The sequence below is a fragment of the Notothenia coriiceps genome, unplaced genomic scaffold (genome assembly GCF_000735185.1).
Source record: "Notothenia coriiceps isolate Sejong01 unplaced genomic scaffold, NC01 NC01_scaffold00037244, whole genome shotgun sequence".
NCBI lineage: Eukaryota > Metazoa > Chordata > Actinopteri > Perciformes > Nototheniidae > Notothenia > Notothenia coriiceps.
In genome coordinates, this window is record NW_011369945.1 from 6528747 (window position 1) to 6554628 (window position 25882).

The 25882-nt window shown below is 38.1% G+C and overlaps 1 protein-coding gene across 1 annotated transcript in view; it reads right to left on the bottom strand.

Moving 5' to 3' along the window:
* The window catches only part of LOC104965235 (astrotactin-2-like), a 102775-nt gene that overhangs the window by 72752 nt on the left and 4141 nt on the right, over nucleotides 1–25882 (bottom strand). Inside the window, exons 4-6 of the mRNA XM_010794194.1 lie at nucleotides 11041–11148; nucleotides 8204–8350; nucleotides 2350–2517 (exon numbers count right to left, since the gene is read on the bottom strand). Coding sequence (XP_010792496.1) covers nucleotides 2350–2517; nucleotides 8204–8350; nucleotides 11041–11148 — 423 coding nt within the window. The remainder of the gene's footprint in view (nucleotides 1–2349; nucleotides 2518–8203; nucleotides 8351–11040; nucleotides 11149–25882) is intronic.

Sequence of the window (25882 nt, forward strand, 5' to 3'; positions counted from 1 at the left end):
ATCATGCCCACGGGAAGTAAGAGTGCTGACATTGCTGCAACACTTCCGTACCTCGGTGGATGAGGCTATATTTGTAAGATAGTGTTGTTGTGTTCTACTTCTCTATCACCTGCAATATATATGTTTAGTTTTTTGGAAAATAACTTACAATGCCCATCAGTAGGCTATCCATAAGTCTTAATTTATTTAGCAATTTCCTTTTAAACCTCCAAACTTAACAATGTATGTGCAGTATGGATGCACAAAACACATGGTAAAAGTATCTTTGTGGAACCACTAGGGACATAGTGTCATATCTTTGTTTTTCACTATCTTACAAAGGGTAAACTAGACAGCATTGTTGTGGCAATTCAACAAAATAGTTAATTGTCAAACGATTTATGATATTTCTCCTGCCAGTTAAATGCCAAAACCACATGAGTGTGTCTGTCTTTGGACGTTTTTTGTGTGTGAACAAGATTTTTCCCAAGCAGATGTTTTCCTGTCACTTGTTAAAAGGTAAAACACACACTTTGACATTGCTTTTTGTGGCCAGGATTGCAGTATGCTTGAAAGTTGCAGTGAACAGAGAGCAGTACTTCCCTGTGTGATTTAGCCTTTTACATTTCACAGCCAATACTCCACCCTATTGTTGGAACATCGATGAATTTGCTTGTATAAAATAGTTTGTTTCAGGGAGGCTGTGTGTGTGTGTGTGTGTGTGTGTGTGTGTGTGTGTGTGTGTGTGTGTGTGTGTGTGTGTGTGTGCTATTGTTCAGGTGATATAATGGAGGGTAGAGGACAGCGACAGAAATAGAAAGGTATGTCGAAGAACACCTTTATTTGTACTGCAGAGTGGATCTGGTTGCCTTGAGAAGATACAACATACTTGAGGGCAATTACTGATCAAATGATCTTGCTGCTGAAAAGGACACATGAAAAGCGAAATGAATAGAGAGAGACAAGGAGACTCCTGCTGACCGTAGTACTAATAAATTAAAAATAGCGAATGTGCTGGCGACCGGATGAGTTAATGACTCAGATAGAATTACAACCATTACATATCTCTCAGTTAATAAATGTGCAGGGAATGATGGAAGTATATTCACACGTGTATGCGCACACTCAGCATCCAAAAACCGATAAGTGCCAACTCCATCTTTGGCATCTTCATGTGTGCTGACTTAGTTGAGTGTCTGGAGCGCTAATACATTATGCATCAGCCCTTAACATGCCCTTGACCAGGGTGACATACATTTCACATACATTACAGATGTAATCCATTCTAATGAGCTTAAACTTTATCTGGATGGGCCCGAAACACACAGGGGAGTTACGGCACTCAAGGGAAGATAAAGATCATAAAGCTTTTGTAGGAATAGTTTTAATGTCAGCACAAATAGGGCCAACATTGTACAACCTGGATGTATGCAGACTGCAGTGGAGCCTGGTGATTATTTACCTGGAAGGGTACGTGCACTGAGGACTTCACACACACGCTAATTATGATATTGCCTGGATTGTTGTACTATGCTTTGACTACAGCAATGGGAGTGTGTAACGTTCACTCAACACACTGTCACAATTACTAATGTAACATATACATGAAGAGCAGCCCTTGTGTGGGCCCTTAACTGGCAACTCAGCCAATCGCGTCTTCATCATGAATTCCAATGTTTGAATTTGTTTCTGTGTGCCGACATCTGCTCCATTAACTCGTGTTGATTTGGTGTATTAAGTGTAAATTCAATAATTACCTGACACCTTCCTGATTAAGGCCGCACATTATTACTAACATGTGTGAAGTGTATGTTTGTGTTACATCATGTTAAAAGAGGGTTAATAAATTAGGTTCTTCAAAAAAAATCCCTGTCATTCAACCATTTAAAACTGCATTTCTATAACACAATTAGAGTAATCATTGAGATATACTGTGAATAAACAATCTAATAACGTATACCATACTGTACCATTTCAATTGAAGTAATATACAAATACTTAAAAAGAAGATTGTAAAAGGTACATAGAGATATGCTTGTGGCTGGTGGTAATAACTAAACACATTCATATCCAACTATTAATGATTTGACTACTTTGCAAACAGCAGTCCCATCAGGCTCATCCAAGGACTTTTTCCGATATCTCAGACATTTATGAAGGTTACCCTTAATTAAGAAGAGCTGGCTTCTTTTCTCCTCATTCTGGGGATTGGCACAATGCAATTATCACAACAAAAAAGGTATCCAATGCCAGTATTTCCTTCATATCTCAACATAATGAACATGGCTTGAGCATAGCTTTGAAAAACACTTCATATCAGTGAATAGAATTTCAAGTGATTCAATGCCATGCATGTTTTAATGGACTCACCTGTGTCCTGATCACAAATCTGCTCGCACGGCTCGGTAGTCCTCTGGCCGCAGTAGTCCAGCACCCACTGTGTGGACGAATTGGTCTGATAGTAGAGAGTTAGCTTGGCTGGGTTTAGCCAATTAGAAACATCCAGGAAGCTGCCCATGCTTACCACAAAACTACTTCCTGAAAAAAAAAACACAACACGGAATTATTTAGCTTGTAAAAAACAATAAAACGGTTAAAACAGACTCAATTGTTTGGCATTTTGAAAGGCTCTTTACATGGTTATATTGCAAAATCAATTGGAGAGTGTTTTGTCTTTTGTTTTCACTGTAATTTCAATCCCCCTCCTGACTGGGCTGAATTTAAATGAGAAAATTAAGACCTATAACGTATGTATTTATGGGATTTCCTTGGTAATTGCAGTAGAGGGGGTAAAAGAGTTCCACGAGTCAATCAGTAAATGCTATGCTCATTGACGCTGCCTTACCTTTCTTTCTTACTGCTCCCCGACCAATCGTTAAACTCTGATCACTGAACAAGATTATCCCTAATTGATGCCAAAGACTTTTAGTTGCAAAGAGAGCAGAGGAGATTGTGCTTCAGCCCTTTACTGAACACAGAGATTCAGCTATATTATGCGAGCAGTGATTGGTTGAAGTAAACATTTCTGTGTCAAAGTAGAAATGTACTTAAAATAACAGAAAAGGACATAAAGATGGGATCCACAAATGTAATCTGAGTTATGAGGGGAACTCCTTTGAGGGTGGTCTCCAGGCTTTATTTTAAAGAGAGGATTAGTGCGGATGGAAAAGCTTAGACAATAGCCGGTAATCAAATCTGAGTCACAGGAAAAGTCCAATGCCCTGCAGTGTTATGCAGAGGAGAGATATCAAACAACCCATGCAGAAAAAGCAAGGAAATCCCAAGGCTCATTTATGTATTTTTCTTAACATTTGAGTTGTTCCAAATTCCTGATCGAATAAATAACCATTTGCCTCCTCCTACACAATTGAAATCACCGGCTGCTTCTTTTTGTTTGACAGTCAACAGTCGCACAGGGACAGTCTGACCCAAAGAGCCTTCCAAAAATACAGCGATATTTGAACGTTTTATTTTCCGACAACCTGGCAAACACGACTAGAGACACTCATCTAGACCACAAACAACCCTGTAGTGTTGCTTTTAAGTACATATTGCATTGTTTTAGACGTTATTTAACTGCACATCCAGAGTGGATTAAAGTAAGTGCAAAAGTGTCTGTCCGATTATTAAGTAATAAAAGATTGATCAATGAAGATGTTTCAATAAATGAGCTTTCTTTGTTCCTGATATGAAATACAACTTAGAAAAGACTTTTTTTTTAGATGTTTTGCTGTAAATACAGTTTTCTTGTTTCCACACTCACAGAAGTCATGATCTAAAATTGATCGGGAAATATTGTAAACATTGAACAATCACAGACCAAAACTCCCTTATAAACAATGGATTGTGTTGCTATTCTTTAAGTTTCCACTATCCACCATAGTGCCAACAAGGTCAAAATACATACAACTCTTCTTAAATGGCATTCCTAAAAGCATCCTCCAGGACAGGCTGACCAAAGGTGAGCATAATCAGGCCTTTTCCTGCAATACAGCAGTTAGGGAACAGAATTGCCAGGAGCTCTCATTTGCTGAGGAGAGGAGAAATGTAACGGTCTCAGCTCTCGCAGTGAGGAGGCAATTGTTAGATCATGGGTTGGTTTATCTGGGAGGAAACCCCTCCTGAGCAGTTTGTTCGCTGATTGCCGACAATTTCACTGTGCATATTGTGAATGGAGTGAAGAAGACTGGGGGAAAATTATTTGGTTAGATGAAACCCCTTGTTTTAATTGATTTGGGAACACATTTGAAGTAGAAAACATCTCACACCTGTTTTATGGCAACGGAGATAATTAAAGAAACGGCACATCTGGCAGTTGGTTATCTATCCAACAAGTTGAAAACATTTACCACCAAAATAAGTCTTTTACGCTGACTGTCATAATTATTTTCTTATTTTGTTGTTGCTGGATTATTGTTTTTTATATTTGCGTTGCATGGCATGGCGTTTGAGTAACAGGATAGACACATAACTACATGACGAAGATTATTACTCTGATACTATTACTAATGTGTTGTGAGGGACTTTACATGAAATCAAACTGGCCCTGGCATTACAGTATATCTATTTTGTGTGTATATCCCTGTTATCTGAGAACACACATTTTGAGCAGCATTTTCATCAATAACATTGGACACATGATACAGCTGCTGTTGTACAGTCCTGCCATTCTGGATTCACTCATCAACCTAAGTTCCGGTGAATAAAATACCTTATATTATTATTTTGCTTCATGCTGTTTTTAAGTTTCGCTGACAAACCACTAGAACACGCACAATCAAAATTACACTGCATCAATGATGAGAAGAGAAGTTTCTTTACAGGAAAGTACAACAAAAAAAACCTTGTTCTGCATACAGGAAGGTTTGCTGGCACATTTTAGCAACAATATACGCACTCTTCCTCGGCCTGCCGTAACTCATGATTTATCGTACCATAGCATTTTAGTTTCTATGCCTGGCCATTGCTGTCCTGACCTAACTCATATTGATATGTGGCTTACGAGTTTGGATTGCCTTGTTTGTTTGTTTGTCGGATTTGTGTGTTTGCTGTGTGTGCCTGACTGCTGCCAAGTGTATGCCTGGCAGACTAATGGGTTAAGCCGCCTTTTATCACATCTGCTCTGTGTCAGGTTTCTGGTTTTCTGAGTCCAATTCCAGTATACACAAGTTTGCAGAGGAACAACTAAAGTAAAACACCCCTGCTTACAAAGAGGAAATGCTATATTGAAACACACAACAAATACAGTAGATGGCGTTCTGTGTCTTAGCTTTAGTGTTTCTAAAATGTAAAGTGTATCCTGAAGGTGGCACTGAAATAAAGGCCATAGAGTAATTCAAATTTAAATAATGAAATTCCTGGTGATCGTGAATATCATTAAACTCCTACCTTTCATTTTTTACATCTTACGTCAATGGTTAAGAACTGAGCATCTAGTCAGAGGTCACCTCAAAAGAGCATCTGAATGTTCGAGAAAAGTTTTCTCCATGTCTCAAAATCCTCCCCAGTTAGATACGGTAAAGCAAAGGCGAGGAGGTCAGAAAACAAGCAATCAATAATAATTATACAGGAATCAAAAATATCCATAATACTTCTCACAACAAACTGACTGACGGTTGAATACATAGCTTGCAATGGACAGCCCATCAATAGACCGTTTTTTTGACACTGAGGCTAATACTTGAGCAAAATTGATGCCTGTTAAATAGCCAAAATTGTTGCCAGGTTTCACAGAGGGTGTTTCAGTCTGCAGAGCTTTATGTCATGCTGTCAGAATTCAGCAGATAAAAGGATAACAAGTGGTCAAGGGGTCTTGAAGTGACGGAGATATTAGAGAGTATAGCCTGCAGTAGGTGATGTCACACTGTCAGGTGTTATGACAGAAGATGACCCTGACATATACCTGATAAAATACCCAGAGGGAGCTGAGTACAGAGTGAGGGAACATCACTGAAATGTACATTTGCCATTAAGAATCATGAAACCTCAAATAAATCTCAACTATGGTGACGTCCCTGTGAACAGATTCCATTTTGACTTAAGCTTGTCTTCATTTAGTCCATTTAAATGTTTTTATTACAGCTCAGAATCATTTCAGATTAAGACATTATAACTGTATTTAAAGAATGTCTGTACCGGAGTCACGAAACAGGTCGGGATAACCCATTCATTTCTAACCTATGAACATATTTTATTAGAAAATGTGAGTGCCAGAAATTCTCTTGAATAACTTTGTTTCTAAGAGAGGGACTTGCAAACATTTTATTATGATTTGAAAGAATCCAGTAATGCTCTGCATGGAATAGAAATGTGGGAGTTAATCATAACACCAACACTTAACAATATAACTCTGGAAATAAATCCACACCACTAAACATTAAGACTTTTGCAGTATATTGGCACGTATTATATTTACAGCTGTTAATTGCACATGTTATAAAAGAGTTCTGCGGAAGTTGAAGTAGTGTGTACTGTTGTGCTTTTCTTGTGTGTGTGTCATACAAATTGCGTGGGCGGACTAAAAATGAGGCCCTGGCGGCAAGAGCACCTGATCGACTGATACGTGAATGCTCTCAGAGATATGGCAATCATTAGTCAAATTGCCTCAGCTCCTCATCCCCTCTTACTTCACTTAACCCCTTGCAGGTTTTCCATATTGGCTTCTCTTACCTCCCAGCAAGGTTTATACTGTGGTATCTTGCCAATACACGGAACCAATTTACAATCATCCCAAGGCCGAAGAAGAATTTCAAACACTCAGTAAGACACTCTCTAGGCAGTTGCCTGGACACCGATATACTTGATTATCCTGAATTTATATTTATTTGACAAATCATCTCCTGTCTCCATCCAATGTATGTGGTCACATCTTTTTTTAAATCTCTTCACTGAACGCTCTCTGTGCATAAACAAAGAAAGATGCAATCATTCGTTTGCGCGCACTGCTCTTCATCAGTCTGATAGCTCAAAAAGTCATCCAGTTGTTTGTGGTGACAATAAATCATTGTTTTTCCATTGGGGGCTTTCAGTGTGTGGGCGTTATTGTCCTGATTGTTGATCATTCTTTTGGTTCCAGCACATGATTAACTTTTTGTTGGATGGATGTCTTTTGTAGTTTATCAGTCGTGCAGAAGGGGCAGTGACATTGAAAAGCATCGAGATTGAAAACCACAAATCATGGCTGAGAGGGTTGAGATTTTACTGCAAGCCATTTGTAAATAGAAACAGGGGAAGCATGCAAAGCTTTCCCTGGTGCATTACATGTTTCTTCTAACAACAAAACAACACAAAATATCATTCACCACTCAATAACAGTGTGTGATAGACAAATGCTTATTGCAGTATGCAGAGGTGGGAAGTAACTAAGTAGATTTAGATAGATTTACTTGAGTTACTTACTTTAATTGAGTATTTCCATGTTATGCTACTTTGTACTTCTACCCCACTATAATGCAGAGGTAAATGGTGTACTTTTACATTTATTTTGTAGCTTTAGTTACTTTGCAGATCTGGATGATAATGTAAAAAATATAATCAACACTTAAATCAGACTTTAGTCCCAATTCACAATCTACCCTGCAGTATACACAGTAATTAAAACTAGCTGCAGCTTTACCAGATTTGATAACACTTTAATGCATTAGTGATTATAATAAAAACATATATATTATTCTGAAATGTTGGGTACTTTAAGTATATTTTGATGAAAATACTTTTGTACTTTTACTTGAGTCACATTTTGAATGCAGGATGTGTACTTGTAACAGAGTATTCCTACACTCTGGTACTTCTAATTGTATTCAAGGACAAGATGAAAGTACTTCTTCCACCTCTGCTAAGCTGCTTGAAGGAAGACTGTATCTGAGAAAATACAAAAATAGTTGTTGACGGATCATGACATTACAATAACATGCCATACAAATATGTATCCTTTTCTAGCATTTAACACACAATTCAACATTGCCTTGGGCTCTAAAAAGTACAAAAGTAATTCCACAGTCTTCCTCACCAAGTTTCATTCTGATTCATGTTTGTAGTTTCAACTATTTGTTTCCCTTCCTTTCTTTTTCTGTAGTTTGTTGTATCTTATTAATGTTTTTAAAATAAGTGTGCCCCAAAAAAGTATAGCAATAATAGTGCAGTAGAAAAACAAGAAGGCTAATGGCCTTCAACTTTAGTTTCCATTAGTTGAATATTCCGCCACGGTTTAACGTTTTGAACTTACCATCTGCAACAAAATGCTCAGGCACATGGAGGGTAACCTTGACAGTCAGGGGGCAGGACTCCTGCGTGGCGTAGACAATGGCAATGACACATGTGCTGATGGTTATCAACGTCAGGGTGACCTTATTTAGAGGACTGTGCGGGAGGCCTGGAGGCAGAGAAAGAGAAAAAAGGTAAACAGTTTTTACAGAAGCCCTGTTGTTTTTGATCAGGGTCTCAAACAGATTACTGTGTCTGAACATCCTACATAGAAAATACTTTTTCACACAGCAGATAAAACAAACCTAAAGCTAAACCCCCTACTAAAGCACTGCTCTTTGTTGAAAACAGCCGCTGAATCACCCTCAATCATTGTAAATGCAGTTAATTGTACACCTGATACATTAATCTAATGCTGGTTCAGGTTTGCCCTGAGTAAATAAAGGATAACTTTACCCGAGCTGCTGCATAACAGCCCAGAATCATTTGCAGGCGTGATATATGATCTTATTGCCACTGACAGGGTTATAGATTGGTTGTTTTGGTTGCCCTTTGGCTCTGTCAGGACTCCCATTTCCAAGCTAGATACAGGGAATTAAATTAGCCGTTTAACCTCTGTCTATGGATATTTATCATGGGAGGACTCGACATGTTGAAAAGAGGCTCTGGATGTGATAGCACCGGTTTGGAACACTGTTCTTACTAGATATGAACTGGGTACAAATATCACACAAAGCTGCCGCCTTCAGAAAATGTGTGAACAGCTTCTGCCTGTTGTTTATCTTGCACTACGCAGGTTTGTTTTACAAGTCAGTATTATTATAGGCCTAGACTTGTTTCTCTTTAATAAGCCAAAAACTCCACTATTTGAAAATTATTAGTGTAAGTGTAATTCAAAAATATTGCTTATTTGCATATTAGAGTTTTGATCAGTGGAGGAACACACACATCCAGATGTTTAACATTTTCCAACCACATATATTTGACCAAAATATACAATTGATCAAACTGATTGAATTGCAAACATTTAATTATTTTCTTTTTTTTTATGACTTGCAAAAGAAGAGTTCTGCAAGTTAAATTCAAAGTTTGGAAGAAACAAAATGCAGCTCAAGGTCAAAATCAGGGAGAGAATGCTAGGATAATTTACCCTCCCGATCTCAATCACGTCTTGTACAATCACGATGTTTTGAAAGGACAGGAACAACAGCTGTCCCCAACAAAAGCGCTGCTAATCCCTTTGGGCTGTGGGGGTGTTACTGGGCTTATGAAGGGTCCCTCAATTACTATAAAAGCCTACTGAGTAGACAAAAGGATGTATGCTCACGATGGCAAACACTTACTTTATAGCAATTCACTCATACACTCACAGAAACACACATACAACAATACACTAGTGAATGTAAAGTAAAATGCATATACAACACAGGGCCACTCTGAAGATAAATGTTTAACGTACACTTTATTCCTTCCATTTATTTCCCCCTTCCCATCTTCCAGAGAAAGCACAGCCTTTTTACACAGGCGATAACTTTAACACAGTTCACGGTCATAGGTTTAATCTCTTTCCCATTCATGAGCTTTGTTCTAATACAAATAAATATAGAGTCTATTTATTTATTGCTCTTTTAAGCTTTATCTGTGATTAATTGCATTTCCAAAATTCCACAGCCGATACATAATTCCTTGGTACTCTGTTTGCAAGTCATTCTGAACTTAATTCATTCAAATTAGGAACATTTCAACCTTGGAAATCTAGTTATAACTGTGGTTACTGGATGCCCTGAAGCATTTTTTTCCAGGAGAGAACTACGAATGTAGATTTCAGTGTTGAATGTTAATCATTGGCAGAACATAACCAGCCTTTTAAAGTACAACAGCAACATGTTATCGAGGCTTTATAACTAAGCAAACACAATTACACAGAAAAACCCTTTATTTCATTTATTTATTTATTCTACCTCGGCACATCTCTTAATAACTATACAACGCAAATGAATTTCACTTTGCCAAGAAGTTATCACTTGTTTTATCTTTGGGGTTGCCACAACACATATTGAAAATAATGTTTTTTGAATAGTCTAGACTAATTTTGACATAAAACTGTAATTTCAAAACACGGGAATCAAGGATATTGTCTTGCTTTCAAATTCCTCCTCTGCAGTTGCATTTAACAAATAGAAGTCAAGTCAAGTCAAACAAAGACGCAAACTAATACACTGTATCTCTCCTTTACAACAGTAACACAAAAGGAACAGACAGATGCAATCATTATTAATAACAATCAGATAAATATATGAGGCATGACTTTTCCTCCTCATCTGATACAGTGCTATAATGAACTGCAGACAGAGGATTAACATAAACACTTGGATTTAATTATTTCCAATCACTATTCTGAAACCCAACTTGGAGACTAATTGTATACTATATACTGTAGCGAAGAAAAAAAATCATGCATCTCATCAAAGTAATGTGACTCAGCTTTAGTCATTACTGAGCCTTCATTAACATCAGCTCATATGCAGTGTCTGCTTTGAGTGTCATTGAGCTGCGCCATGAAACCGCACTTCAAACCCCACAGGGGACGTGCATGACTCCTTCCTACTTCCAGCTACGCTGACGATACCAGAAGTGTCTGGCCTCATTTCACTCAACTATAGCCTCATATTTAACCAGAGTACGGGTGGAATATATTTGTTTTCTAAATGTTTTATCGTATTGTATTACTTCTTGGCTTTGTTGCCTTCTCAGCAGTATGCAGTGGGTAAGATGGTACCCCAATGTGGAAGATAATGTGTTCAAAAAGTAACACATTTATTACAATACAGAAAAAGGTACATCTGTACTCCGGCTCACCTTTGCTGCGCCTTCGTCCTCTGTGCTGTTCTGTGTAAAACTTCATCTGGCTGTCGTCTTCGGGCTCAGAGCCTGATTCCCCTTGAGGACCAAACACACCTCCAGGCGCTGGCAGTGAGATATGAGGAGGAGAATGGGAAAAATGGAGAAAGAGTCAATCAATACCATATTTTTTACAGGTCTGAATGTTACATTGTTAACTAGTATGGAAAACAATATAACACATAAAAGCAGCATAAGAAAGAAACACAAGTTAGTTAGTATGTGAGAACAAGACTGTATAAAAGTAACAACACAGGTTAGTCATGAGAGTGATGGACTTCAGATTACATTAAAAGTCAAAGTATTTAAAATGCTAACCATTCAGAGCACCTAATCCAGTTAATGGATGCACAATGTTGTCATTAGTTCATTTTTGCGTTTTCAAATGAACATGGATTAGTTAAACAACAGTATACATTCCAGATGGCAATAACAGTGACACATTGGTCTAATTCAGTATGGGCAAGTATAAAAATATTTCTCCTGTGAACCAAAAAGCAGTGACACAATACCAGTATGCTGTTGAGTTATTATCCTTTTTTTAAATGTTCTCCTTTCAAATAGCTTTGCCCTTTTTCCTTGACTGACAGATGACTGACAATAAATAAGGGTTAGAAACCAGAGTTGGGGTTATTGTAATGCTGTAGTTGGAGGATGGGAAAGAAGTAATTGTCGTTATTATAGGGGACTCATTTGTAAGGTCCATATGTGGTTCTGAAACAGAAACACAACAACAACAACACAATGCATTTGTCCTCTGTAATGTGGCAGCCATTTACCTCCTCATGTGCTTTTCAACATCTATAGAGATGTTAAGAAGGCCACTGCTCTCCACACTATGCTGTTCCCGCACGGCTGATCTGTTGGCCAGTGTGGGTAATTTGTCCATTGTTACCAAGTCTTTGGAGATCAATTTGTTTATCAAATTGGGTCACATCCCCAGAGTGTGTGCGTGTCTGTTTTTTAAGTCAGAGAGTTAGAGTGAGGCTATGAGAGTTAAGAGGCTTTATTTGTACGGCGCTGCCACTTCCACATCAAAACACACATCCATGCTAAATGCAAAGGGGCTGCCTCAAAGTGATAATTGCTTGGGATGTGCAAGGTGTAAAGCCACTGATGGATAAATAGGTAATCTAAAATAACCTAAAGTGTTTGCGGATGGCTTTGAACGGCATTCTAAGCCTGATATTAGGGGTGCACCAGAGAGTTTCTGTTAAATATGTTTGTTATTGTATTTGTTTTATTCAGCCAAAAGTCACACCCTAAATGGCTATGCTAATAGCATCCATTCATTTCCTCATGGTTGTACATATGTTTTGCTTGTATAATCCCCAGGATCACAGTGATTACACTTCCTAATCTTGCAGAGTGGAAAGGGGATAATGGGCAGAGAGAAAATCAATGTTTTTTCTCTTGACTATAAAGGAGCCTTGGAAGAGAAATATTCCTTCTGTTGACAGCAAATTAAAAGCAAGCATGGAAACATAGAATGGGTGTGGTGTCAAACCCTTATCCATATCATGTTACGTTAGTTGATAATGGCTCATAAATATGTACTCTTTACTACTGTAAGAGGAAGAGACCCTATCCCTACAGGGATTAGTCATACTCAGACCTCTAAGTGCTGTCAGTTGGTAATGGTGGCTTTCATGATACGTGATCTTAAAAAGGTAGCCATTATAGAGGTTGGATATTACATAGAGTTGCATATTAATTTATTTGACCAAAGTCAGACCATTGCCTGTTCTTATCAATCATCTGCTAAAGGTTTGAATGTGTAACAAGTAAATATATATTAGTAAAAATTATATACTCCTACTTACTTATTCCAGGTGTCTGAAGGAAAAATGACAAGACACTTATTTTTTGTAGCTATATCCAAGCCTACAGTTTAAAAATAGCAAGGCTTACATAAGGGACATTCAGCTTTCTCTTATTCAAGTTTTTAAAAAGTCAAACCTCCCTCATTAAAAGCACTTTATTGCCAACAAAAGAGCAACATATTCTCTCTTCATTGTTCACTGAACAATTTGCACGGTCATAATTCCTGTGCAACTCTGGCGCAATGCAGGTAACATTTCCTTCTCTCCTCACTTTATAAACATTAAGTCTTAGCTCGTGAAAATATGCCTGCACCATAAAGATTTGAGACATGATTAAAAGTTCTATTAACCCGGTGTAAAATGTGGGTATGGAAATCTGTAGTCATTCTTTTGGTCTGGTGCACTTAAGCAGGTCGAGAGGCGAGTTGGAGTTTGAGTGCGAGAGTCTGGCAGTGTTTGGAGAGCGGAGCCAAGGCAATGTGGTGTAAAATTGGTTCTGAATTTATGCATCGTGTTATAACATGCACAGAGAGGTGTAAAATGAGACTGAGAGAGAAACAGACAAGACAAACTAATATGTTTTTCAAAAGGAACACAGTTGTGGACTCAAGAATCAGCATCAAACATAATCAAAAACATTTATTTGTTTTAATCTCATGGACAAATGGCTTCATTTATTCAATCAAAGCAACACTTTATTTTGTCCATGATATATTCTAATTCTGTCATTTCATTGTATTTATTGCAACTATACTGACCTTTTTTTCGCAATGAATTTATTTTCAGCAGATCATCTCCTATCTCACCAATAAAGGCATCATTTCCAAAAAGTTTTTTTTCTGGAAAATGTAAGGTGTTTATTCCTCACAGGCTCACACATCAGAACGTGATGTTTGTGTTTGCAGTCCTTGAGATAGGAATTGGAGAGGTGCTTCTTGCCTGAACTTTAAATCCCATGTGGCTTGCCTTTGAAATAATCACTCGCAAAAATCATCAATGTGATTCATGCAGTCTTCACTTCTGACTTGAACCCTGAAGAACTTTGAGAGGGAGAATAAGTGCTTTTTGATTTGAGAAAAAAAAAGGAAATGCCTCACAGTGAAAAGGTAATAATATTGCCAATCAAGACCTGGCTGATCTTGCAAAAGCTCAAACAAATAAATAGCATCAAATGTTGACGTATGCTTAAAGTCTTGGTCATAATATATGCTGAGTTGATATGAGTAATTGTGATAAATGTAATCTGAGAACAGAGGTGCGGAATACAGAACGTGTGGCATCATATTATTAAAAGCTCAAACAATTGTGCGCCAGAGTGCTTTCAAATCAAAAATCAAAACAGCAGGGCTATAAAAAATAAAATGATCCAAATTATAAATACTGGATAGAGAGGAAAAAAGTATCATAAATGAAAGAAGAGAGCGAGAGCTGTTTTTTTTTGCAAGTTTGAGAGTTACCATGTTTACAGTCTTTTTAGTAAAGTCTTGGTCACCCTCAGGAGAAAATAATAACCCAAAGTTGAAAATGGGCCGCACTTAATCATCCATGGCTGAACTTAAGTGTGACTGACATATCAGCGACATAACCAGGAGCATTTAGGGCCGTGGGAGTTATCAATGAAAAATATCCTTCTGTACCCAAGGAATAAAGGCAAGGATATATAATAATAATAATAATAATAATAATAATACATTTTATTCCAAAGCGCTTTTCCAGGTGCTCAAAGACGCTTTACAGTGGTTTGATATTAAAACAGCAACACAGCATAATTCACAAATTAAAAGCTAGTCATAAGAGGTGTGTTTTGGTCAGTGTTTTGAAAGTGGGGAGGTCGGTGCAGTCTCCGATGTGTTGTGGAAGGGAGTTCCAGAGGGTGAGGGTAGCGATGGAGAAGTCTCTGTCCCCCCAGGTTCGGAGCTTGGTTCGTGTGGGGATAGAGAGGAGGTTCGCTTCTGATGAACGAAGGCTGCGGGAGGGAGTGTAGTGGTGGATCAGGTCGGTGAGGTAGCGGGGGGAGGCCTGGTTATTGAGAACTTTGTGTGTTAGCAGAAGGATTTTGAAGTGTATTCATTGATGGACAGGGAGCCAGTGTAGGTTTTGAAGGATGGGGGTGATGTGGTCTCTGGAGCGGGTGTGGGTGAGGAGGCGGGCAGCGCAGTTCTGGATGTATTGTAGTTTATTTAGAATGTTGGATGATGAACCATACAGGATGCTGTTGCAGTAGTCCAGTCTTGAGGTGATAAATGCGTGGATGAGGGTTTCAGCAGCCGGGAAGGAGAGTGAGGGGCGGAAGCGGGCAATGAAGAATATTGAATATCCTAAAATTGAAGTAGGATCACGTTTTGTGGCTTTGATTAAGTGAATGTGGGGAGGACATTTTCTGTGTGGCAAAAAAACACAAAACAACTTAGCTTTGGCTATTTATTTTAAACTAATAACCCTAAAGAGCCCCTATATGAAAATAGAAATGGAAAATATGCCCTCACTTTGCAATAAAACTCTGTAAATATTAAGCACAAAAAGGTTGCCACCATGCAGGTCAAGGACCAATTCATTGCTCGCCCATATTGGCACACAGACAATCAGAGCATAAATTAGCCTTCCATTATGTTTGCACTTTTTAACCTGCAACATATTGGAATCTTTTTTAGCTAAAGGATGAAATACAAGTGCATATTGTTGCAAGTAAGATATACAAGCATATTTAGTAAGGCTGCAATTTCAAAGCATAACAAATAATCCCAATCCAAAAAAAGGTATGTGCAGTATAAATAAATACATTGATTTCTGAGGTAAATAAAAAACTGATTAAATGATGGAAAAGATTGAGCAAATACTTGACTTGGGCAACACAATGTCAAATATGTATCAGAGAGAGCTATTGCCACAGTGTATTAGCAGCCCAGTGAACATCCAAATCAATTTGAGGTTTAATACTTACAGTCGCAACTGTGTACCCTCTTTGTTATAAAATGATCACATATTGCTGCCTGTCTATGTCTGTGAAGCTTTTGTTCTTTTGTGTTTGAACACATTTGGTGCTGCTGCCTTGAACATCTTCTGTGATGTGTTCACCTTTTCTCTGCTGTCATGTAGATTTGAACAAAAGGCGGGTCAGTTAGAGAATCAACGCCTTCTTTAAATAGCAAAATTTCAGAGACACTAATAATTAAAGCTGAAGAATACAAATAGGTATTATACGCATGACTATTCAAGTACAAAATGGATAAAGCAGAATTTATCGTGACACAAAAGGGGCCTGTGTGTGTGTGTGTGTGTGTGTGTGTGTGTGTGTGCGTGCGTGCGTGCGTAAGTGCGTGCGTGCGTGCGTGCGTGCGTGCGTGTGATCCATATGACAGGTGAATTGTTCTTCCAGGCTATGGCACAGGTTTGAAAAATAACACACACAAGAATACATCTGAAACAAGGTGCAAGAGTTTTTCAGAAATATTGCCCTGGGTATTTTCTATTTCACTGCTTCTCTTCCCTTTGCAGTCCATTTTCCTTTGTCTTGATGTTACTTTTCTCCAAACTGAGTGCCATGAAAAAACATCCACTTCCAGAACAGTAAGGCTAAATTCCAGCATGTCGGTATTACAAAACGTAATTACTGGGCCGTACCAATTTCACTTTCACAGTCCCTCTAACAGTTCCGATGTCAATAGATAATTTCACAGTCTTTTTCATATGCACATCTGTCTATCTGCTTTGCAACCATCTGTTTTGTTACAACACTGAATACAAACAAAACACTCATTTCCATGCCAAAAAGCTATCTTCTTTATACGCAGCTATTTCCAAAGTGTTATAAGTACCATGGTTACCTCCAATCAACACTTTGAAAAGGTGCAATACTTTCTGGGAAATATGCTTTATCCATTACATTCTCCTCACACTCACCTTTATTTTCTATTCTCTTTTGATAAGGCAAATGCGCCTGCTGTCATCAATAACATTCTCCTTCATGAAGAAAAGCGTGTTTTTCTGTGTTTAAAAGCATACACTCTTTGATTATAAAATCACCCCCCCCTTATCTCGCCACACCATCCACGACCCCCATCCAACCAGAGGTGGGAAGTAGTGGAGTACAAATATCTTGTTACTGTAATTAAGTACATTTACATCAAAGTGCTTTACATTACATATTACAGTACACATACCAGACATGTACTGTAAAAGTGAATACATCAAATTGGGGTGAAGTGTCTTGCCCAAGGACACAAAGTTATGTGTACTTTTTACTTAAGCACATTTCAGAGCCCATACTTCTTTACTTGTACTTGAGTAAAGAAGTTTAGTCATTACTTTTAGCAGAGTATTTTTAAACACGAGTATCTGTACTTCTACTTGAGTAAAAAAATGCGGTTACTTTTGCCATTTCTTCTTCTAACCCCCATCATTTCAGAAAATGCAGGGCAATGTTGACTCTGATCTTCTCTTTCTCTTCTTGTGAAGCCCTTTAGTCAAAGAACATAATTATTTGGTGGAGAAACATCTGGAAGATTTCCTTCAGCCGAACACTCTGGCCGTTTCTCAATCGCGAGGATGCTTGCTTGGTAGCAGATGTCTTCCGAGTCACTTCCTTCAGAAGCTAGGCAAGAATCCTTCCTGGCATTCGGAAAACGAAGAGTGGAACAGGCTAGCAAGTGTGCAGGTGTGCGTCATATGAGAGGCCCCGCCTTACATTTTCCGCCACAGATTTGGGGAAATTGGTCCGTGCGCAAAGCATTGTGGGGATTTTAAGGATGCAAAGTCTACCCATGTGCAGCCTCGAAATTACCCCCAAACCAAGGACGCGGTGGAATTCCAAGTATGCTGGAGATTGGAACAGTCCTTCGGCGGCACTCGATGACGTAGTATCCTTGAAATATTGGCTTGGAAGCCAGTTTCCTCGAGATTGAGAAATGGCCACTGTAATTTATCTTCTTTATATATGGGGAGGTCACTCTTACGGATAAATGCAGGGATGGCCAACCTTCATATATAAGGAGAAGGACTCACATGCACTAATATGCATGCACGGCACCAACATAGAGAATCAAGAGATTACAACACACACAGAGGGAGTGTTATTCTCTGCTCAGGACCCATCCACTTTCATAGCAAATAGTTGTTTGCTGGTATAATAATGGCTAAAATGTACCGAACTTTACTGAATTATAATATTAATAAAAAGTTGGCTCATTTAGCATCGGGGAAATTATTAATTGTGATAAACTGTGGACGTTTAATCATTGATTAATTATGTAATAGTTTCAAAATGTGTATTTTCCTGTATTCCAACTCAATGATTATGAATGTGTTATTGTAATACAGCAGTGCAGAAATGGGCTCACAAGAACTAATGACAGGAAAAGTTAGAGGGAGCTCATAAATAAAAATGAGACAAAACAGAGAAAGGGAAAAATAAAGGGCTCAAAAAAGTGTTGGAGGAAGCGAGAATGAGATGTCACATTTATAAACCGAAGCAAGAGTGATTTGGTGTTAAAAGGGTTTCAGGGGAAAGGTAAGAAAAACAGCGTGACAAGTGACTGCTGTTATACAAGGAGTAAAACACTCATACTAGAGATGTCAGAAAGTACACAGGAAAGAGAAAAAAGTAGAGGAAATGGTTATACAATCATTCCTCTAATGACATGGATTAGTTGAGGTATAGCAGGGAGGTGAGGTGATGAGTTCAATCTGAATAGCAAAAGCTAATCATCTTCTGATAGGTTAGGTTATATTCGGAGGCCACATGACATTTATCATAGTACTTTGACATACTGTATTTTACACTAGCACGAGCAGGTAATGATTCACCATATCTACTAAAATGATAGAATAAGATTCAAAGACCGCAAGAAACTCTACCATGGAATTCTTACCAATTTGTGAGTACTGTAGATATAATTGTTTCTGATTAAATGAATCATTTGAATACATTAAACTGATTTATAATGTATTTTTCAGATGGAGCCATGTGCTTTAACAGTATTAAAGGAAATGCACTCATGCATTTGAAATTATGTCACAACAACTAATAATAATGGTTAGGAATGATACATTTGTCTTTTTATGGCGAGTACAACTATTTTCTGTTTTTTCATAGTCATCTATTATAGTAAGAATTATTATTTATTTTTTTCTCTTTTGAATCTTTTGCTCAGGGTACTCAGTTATCGTTTTTTGTTTTCCCCATTTACTATGGCTTAAACATGAAAATAAATCTGAGTTTCAAATTGAGCATCTTACAAATATATTTATTATATTGAAAGACTGAAGGTGCACTGCCAATTATTATTCGCAAAACATTTGAGAAATATATGGGAATAGATATTTGCTAGATAAGTGGTTCCAAAACACCTGTGTATTTTCTTTTGGATTGGCTAAATTAGATGTTTTTAGTCGAACAAGAGCTGTTGCCTTCAAGTTCTGCTGGCTGAGCACAACTTATAATTAGCTGTGGTAAAGCACAACAAGATTAATAACAAGCAGGCCAAGGAACCATTTGAATAAAAGCAAACAAAAAATATACCGGTCAAGATTGATTCTCACAGAAATGAGAAATGTGGCTTCAGCTGCCAGGGCGTTAACACTGCCAATAACTGTACATAGAAAAAGCAAACAGTTATCTTATTCAGGTTAAATTTATATACAGACAAACAAGAAGCCAAACAAACAAACAGTAAGTACATACACAGTGGGTGAATGATGTGCTGGATGCCTGTCTCGGTACCTCTACAGGAGTGCCAGAATGTATGGCAGTGCCAAGACGGCTGAAATGAATAGTGTATGGATTGTGCAATAAATTATATATAGAGGTTAGCTACCGTACAGCATCCATTGAGTTGAACTGCCTATACAGTCCTCCTCACAAACACTTCAGCTGGGCAGATCTTGCCAGTTGCTTGAATCTGCATGGGTACCCTTATTACTCATTATGTATAAAGGATATACAGCACGTTGCTTTCATACTACCTTTCAACTGTGGCAACCCTAATGCATCTGCCTAAGAACATTTTCAAACCTTTAGAAATGAAAAGGTTAAGTGTAGCTTCTCCTAGAATAACACACATATAAGAATACATGCGTGAGGATCAATAAAAGTGTGTAAGGGCAAGTCAGTTGTGAGAGGAACCATGTATCGCGGGTCAGCTTGTGTGTATACAAATACCGCTTCAGAGTCATTATGAGAGAGAACCGTGACTTATTAAGAATATGATGGTGTGCTTTGACAGCTGTGCACATGCTCGAATGTTCTTGTGTTCAGAAATACTATATGTGCATGAGGTTGTAGGTTACTCTCATTTGCTGCTTGCATTTGTGTGCATAGATGACTACCAGAACTTAAAATGGCCTCAGTGGCTTTTATAACTCTAAGCTAGACACACTATCTTGACTTATGGGCACTAAACTTACAGCTAAATGTCAGCTTATGGGTGCATACTATAGAATATATGCATACTCATGCTGTATGTATGTGACAATGTGCTTGCGAGTAATTTAAGCTGACAGCAAGTCTAGTCCCCACATAGGTCAGGAACTGTAATCACATTAAGGCACAGCTGCATTCAGCATTCATTTATGACGCCAGCAAGCAAGATAGTTCCAACTCAGATACAATAAAAACTGGCATTTGGATTCATACAAAAGTGAGAGTATGTAAATGTGCCATTTGTAATGCACGAGCCAGCATCTGAGAGGCTCCAAGAGCATTTTAGAAGTCATTTTTCTTTGGGTTGTATTTGCAGGAAAATATATTGAAAATGTATGCGAGTTAACATGAAACAGCTAGCAACATAACTGCATCCATTGAAACACTGACTAAGATTGAGATAAAGATAATTAAGAACAAGTTTTATGTGTGTAAATTATACATTTGCAAGTCTGATTTATGTTATAATGAATTGGGCTATATTCTGCTAACACTCAGGAATAACACCATGTATCTTAATTTATTCTGTCCATATATCCACATGTATCTCATGTTGGCACAGGATGACCACAGTCGTGTCACAGTGGTCTAGCTAGCCTCATCTCTCACCCATTACCCCCTCATGTTTCAGTCTCCTGCCACTGCTCTGTTTGCCCATCCAAAGTAATCCCAATCAATACTGTTTTAGTCTTCTGTCGCATTGTGTATTTTTAAAAGCACGTACACACAATCATATTACACATAAACAGCACGGGCATGTTGAAAAGTTATTACAGAGGGCATCACAATAATAAGCCCTGCAGACACATTTTACAACCTAAATGTATGAGTTGCAACCTGTTATGCTGGAGAGAAAGGACTTGAGAAGGTGGGAGGCTTAACAAGGCACCACTTGGCTCTTGTACTCAAGTGGACTCAGTGTTTACACACTCACCTCTATATTATTTTATTGGTACTCTCCTAGCATCGAGTGTAAGCCTGCCAATTTAGAGCCACTAAGAAAATGGTACATCTCAGGAATTTTACATTTGCCTTTTAACGGTAATTTCAGAAGCAGTGGCCAATGGACCCCCACTGTATGTTGTTTCCTCACCTGTTAGCTAACATATTGTGCAGTGGTAACACCAGGGATGGCAGCTGTCATCCACAAAGGTTTGCCAAAATAGAGTATGAAAAACAATGGCCTCCCTTATTTTTGTCTTTTCATTTATTTGTGACATTTGCATGTTTTTCTTTTATAAGCTGACATTGATAAGATAAACTGTCTCTTCATTTATTTTTTTGTTAAACTGTTTGTCAGTCAGTGTGGAGGCATAAGCAGTGAATAAAACTCACGCTCAGTGTGTGTCGCTCTCAGCAGGTAAGCTGACTGCAGCACAACAATGTTGAAGCAGAGGAAACTGGAAGGTCATACTTATAACTCTTTGAGGTGAGGCTTGACTTTGCAGTTTGTCAGTACATGCATCACAGTTCCACAGTTACTTTGCGCCTTATTTTCGATCGAGGAAAAGATAGTGGATCTCGCTTTAAGACAGTCTGTTACTGTCTGCCTCACAGGGACTTAAAAGGTCAGGGTCTCTCCAGAAACGGATGATTCATGCTGTGTCCTGATAAAATAAAATCATAAAAGCAATCCTAAAATGAAAAGGAAAACACAGCAGGAAGACTGAAATAAGGGTTTGTATTGTCAATATATCTGGAAGAAGAAATAAGCCCTTTGATAAATGATGAATGCATTGAGTGATTTGCAGATGAAGGTAGCTTTGAACACAACGCTGAATCCTAAAATCTCAAAAAGAAGAAAAAGTGAGTCTAATATGCAAAACACATCAAACAATTATTTTAGCGTGATCAAGTTAACAAAAAAGGTACATACTTTTTTTTTCTATTGTGTCCACATTTAAAACACTTGTTATTGTTACTTACTGAGCAGCACTTCCCATCCCAATTAAAAAGGAGCTTGTCTAAAAGCCTGAGCCACAAGCAAATAAACACTCAATTTAAATTGTGTGTCTCAAATAAAAGCAGCATTATCAAGCCGCTCACAACATTTGTAAATTAGGTGTGTGTAAATGCACACACCTTAGACATAGCCATCAGTCAACAAAGCATTATTGTGAAAGAAGGTAGGGTCATTTGTGTTCCTCCTTCTTACGTGTTTGAAGTGTCATTTATTTTATGGTTGAGCACATAAATTATACAGAAACTTTATTTTACTATATCACTTATAACAATGGATGTCACTTCCCTTTATGGGTCTCAACAATACAATTCCAAAACATATAATAAAGAAGACGCTCACACTCGCAAATAACCAGCCTCCTTAAAATATATGCTTGTGCTGCAGGAAACATGAAAACATGTCCCCAGACTCTTTGAATCAAAGCTTTAAAGAGTGTGGTTAAGACTAATAGTATCAACAGATTATACTCAAAGGAAGGCTGCAGAGAACCATTCGGAATTTATTACCGGCAAATGTAACTGCTAGAACCTAAGCTGTTTTTGCTTGGTTTTAAGAAAGGACTTGAACGTGACCTGAATCAGAAATAACAAATTATATTAAAAAAAAGTTGGGATCACTGTGGGTGTGTTGCCAGTAATTAAATGATGTATGTTTGCGCAGTAAGCAACACTCTTACCCAATTACGTTGTGCTGACAGAGGTAATAGCTGTATAATTTATGTTCAAAGGAAACACTTTTTTGAATGCAAACAGCAATTTGAATACCACACCCCAAAGCCACATTATGTTTGTCAATGAGGATGGTGGCCATAGAGTCTAGGCTGGCATTCACATGTATCTTTGGTTAACTTTAAGCAACCAAAGCTTTAGGGAAATAACGTGTGTTTAACCAAGACCATGATCTCTAGTTGCTTTAAAGGTCTCCTTTTATGATATTTTTAGGCATATGTTATGGGTCTCAGATATATACTGTACATATATATGTCTATGATGTGTTTTACTCAAAATACCAAACAGATCATGCATTTTAGACATCCCTCATTTCCTTCTATGTAAGCCCTATTAGAAAATTGCTGATCTGTATCCTTAGCTTGAAAAAAAAAAAAAAAAAGAGGAGGCTTGTGCCTGCTCAGAATTCTACCGGAAGACTCTCCAGTACAGGTTAGCTCTGAGTGTTAGCGATGCTTGCTAATTTAAACAAAGGCCATATTATGTCAGAAACAGTCGTGCATTGTTTCTGATAGCAAAGTTTATGATAGTGCCGTGGGTACACATTTCCGATATGATGTCATATCGGACTCAAATCTGGATCAGCTCTGTTGTTCCCCCGTTTTTAGAGATTTGGGTACGGAGGGAAAAAAGAGAGCGGGTTTTGTTTTCTGACAAATGTTTTGAGTTTCCTGACACACCGGGGACACATATTTATGTATAAAACACATATAAAAGTGTGTGCAGTGGCAAACAGTTGTATAAACAAAAATAATGTATGGGATTGAGGGTGGGTAGAAAGTTACATCACAACCAAAATAGAGTAGCTTGTGTGTAGAGGGGAACATCAATTAAGACATATAACCTGCTTCAGCTCCAGCTCGGCGGGCCCACACATGGGCTCTGAGCAATGAGAAGCAGAGCACCAGCTGCTGCTGGAGCTCTCAGTCAGACAAGAGAGGCATGGCTGGATGTGACTGGATGTGGCTGGGATAACCCCCCCCCCCTCATCGCATTGATGTTTGCTCGGCTTTGCCTCAATGTGTCAACACTGGCAGCATTCTCAACCTCTGCCATACTTCTCTGAACAAACTAATAAATATTGTTCCTCATCATTAACTGAGGAGAATGACTGCACTCTCCACTGAACTTTGACCGTGTTCACTAAGAAGACTGCTTGAGTAAAAAAAACAGCCTCTTCAAGCAGGCATCAAGCCCCTCTTCTTCTGAAACGGGGGCATGCTCACACACAAGTGCTTGGCTTAGTCCAAATTGAGTGTGTACACCCCACTAAGCAGCTACTCATCTTCCTCAGTGCCCATGGTTAAAAAAATCTTGTGAAAAATTCATGGCAAAGTTTTGTACAAAGGATTCACTGTCTTCTGTAATGAGAAAACTCAGGCAAGCATCATACATTTTTTTAAGAGGAGAGACGGTTTACAGAGCAGGGACAATGTGTGGGATTAGAAATGAAATTATAACCCGGGGATATTGATTTGTAATGAACGAAATGCAGCTTGTGACACATTATTGAGAGCCCCATAGCTAGCCTCAGAGCTAATGTATGACTAGGTCGATATTGTAACTTTATTTTTCAACTGTTTTGTGTTTTAAAGTAGCTCTTCACCTATTTGGTTTAAAAAACAGGTGAGGATAATTTGTTTTTAAATTAAAGTTATGGAAGCACGGGAGGTACAAATTATGTTAGGATAAATGTAATTATGGTTTTGTGTAATGCAATATTTTTTTATTAAATGTTTCGCAATTGATAATAATGAACAATTATTATTATTATTACTATTATTGACAAAGAGGATTAATTAGATAACATATGTTTAGTTTGATGGATCAATAGACATATGTGTGACATTGTTGTATTTTGTTTTTGTCTGTAAATCTTTCACCCAGCATTCAAAAATATTGTCACACACTGTTTTCTGACTTGGCAGTAGATCAGCTATGGCCTGTTGTAGAGAAGCCTCGGGGCTGCAGACCCACAGCTGTAATCACTGTGTTTTGTCTGCAGGGAAGATTGAGGACTTCTGAAAGTGGAGCTGATCGGAGAAAACATTCAGGCACTATGGAACACACAGGCAATATTTTGCACACACACACACGAAATGCAGCTTGTGAGACACACACACACACACACACACACACACACACACACACACACACACAAAACGACTTTCATGTGCTACTTCAAAGCATCAATTAAAGGAGAAAGGCTAGATAATAACCATAAGGTTATCCTCACTGTAATGAACCACATTATTAGTTGTGACACATCAAAAAACTTCCACAGCTTCCAGCCAGCACATTAAAATACAGCAACACTCTAGCAGGGGACGGCATGCACAGAGGTGCATGAAAATAATGTGGAAGGTTGTTTAAGTGTATCATTTTGACAAAACCAGGAAGTGTTACGTTTTCTTTTTTTTTAAGAGTTGGATACACTTGAACATTGACATGTACATTATGCAAACATAGCTTTTCAAACGCTGACATCTCCTTTCAGAGAGCTATACTAAGAATGTAAAATCATATTATAAAATGCGTCTATGTTTAAGGACACTACAGTTTTTATGCCAACAATGGTTTCTGAGTGTACATAATTCAACATACAAAACAAATACTTAAGTGTCTTTATATGAAGCACATCATGGCATATTAAGATTCATTAATTGTCTTTCCAGAACACAGGTTTGCACAACAAGTGGTAATCCCTTTATGTGTCTTCTCGCAATTATCACTGGCCCCGTGTATCTCCTAATCCAGGGGTTTTCAATGTGTGGGAAAGTGAGCCTCCACTCAGAGAACATAAGAACAGCCGGGCCCCCCCTCCCAATTATTATTGCTGTTATTATTATTATTATTATTATTGTTGCTA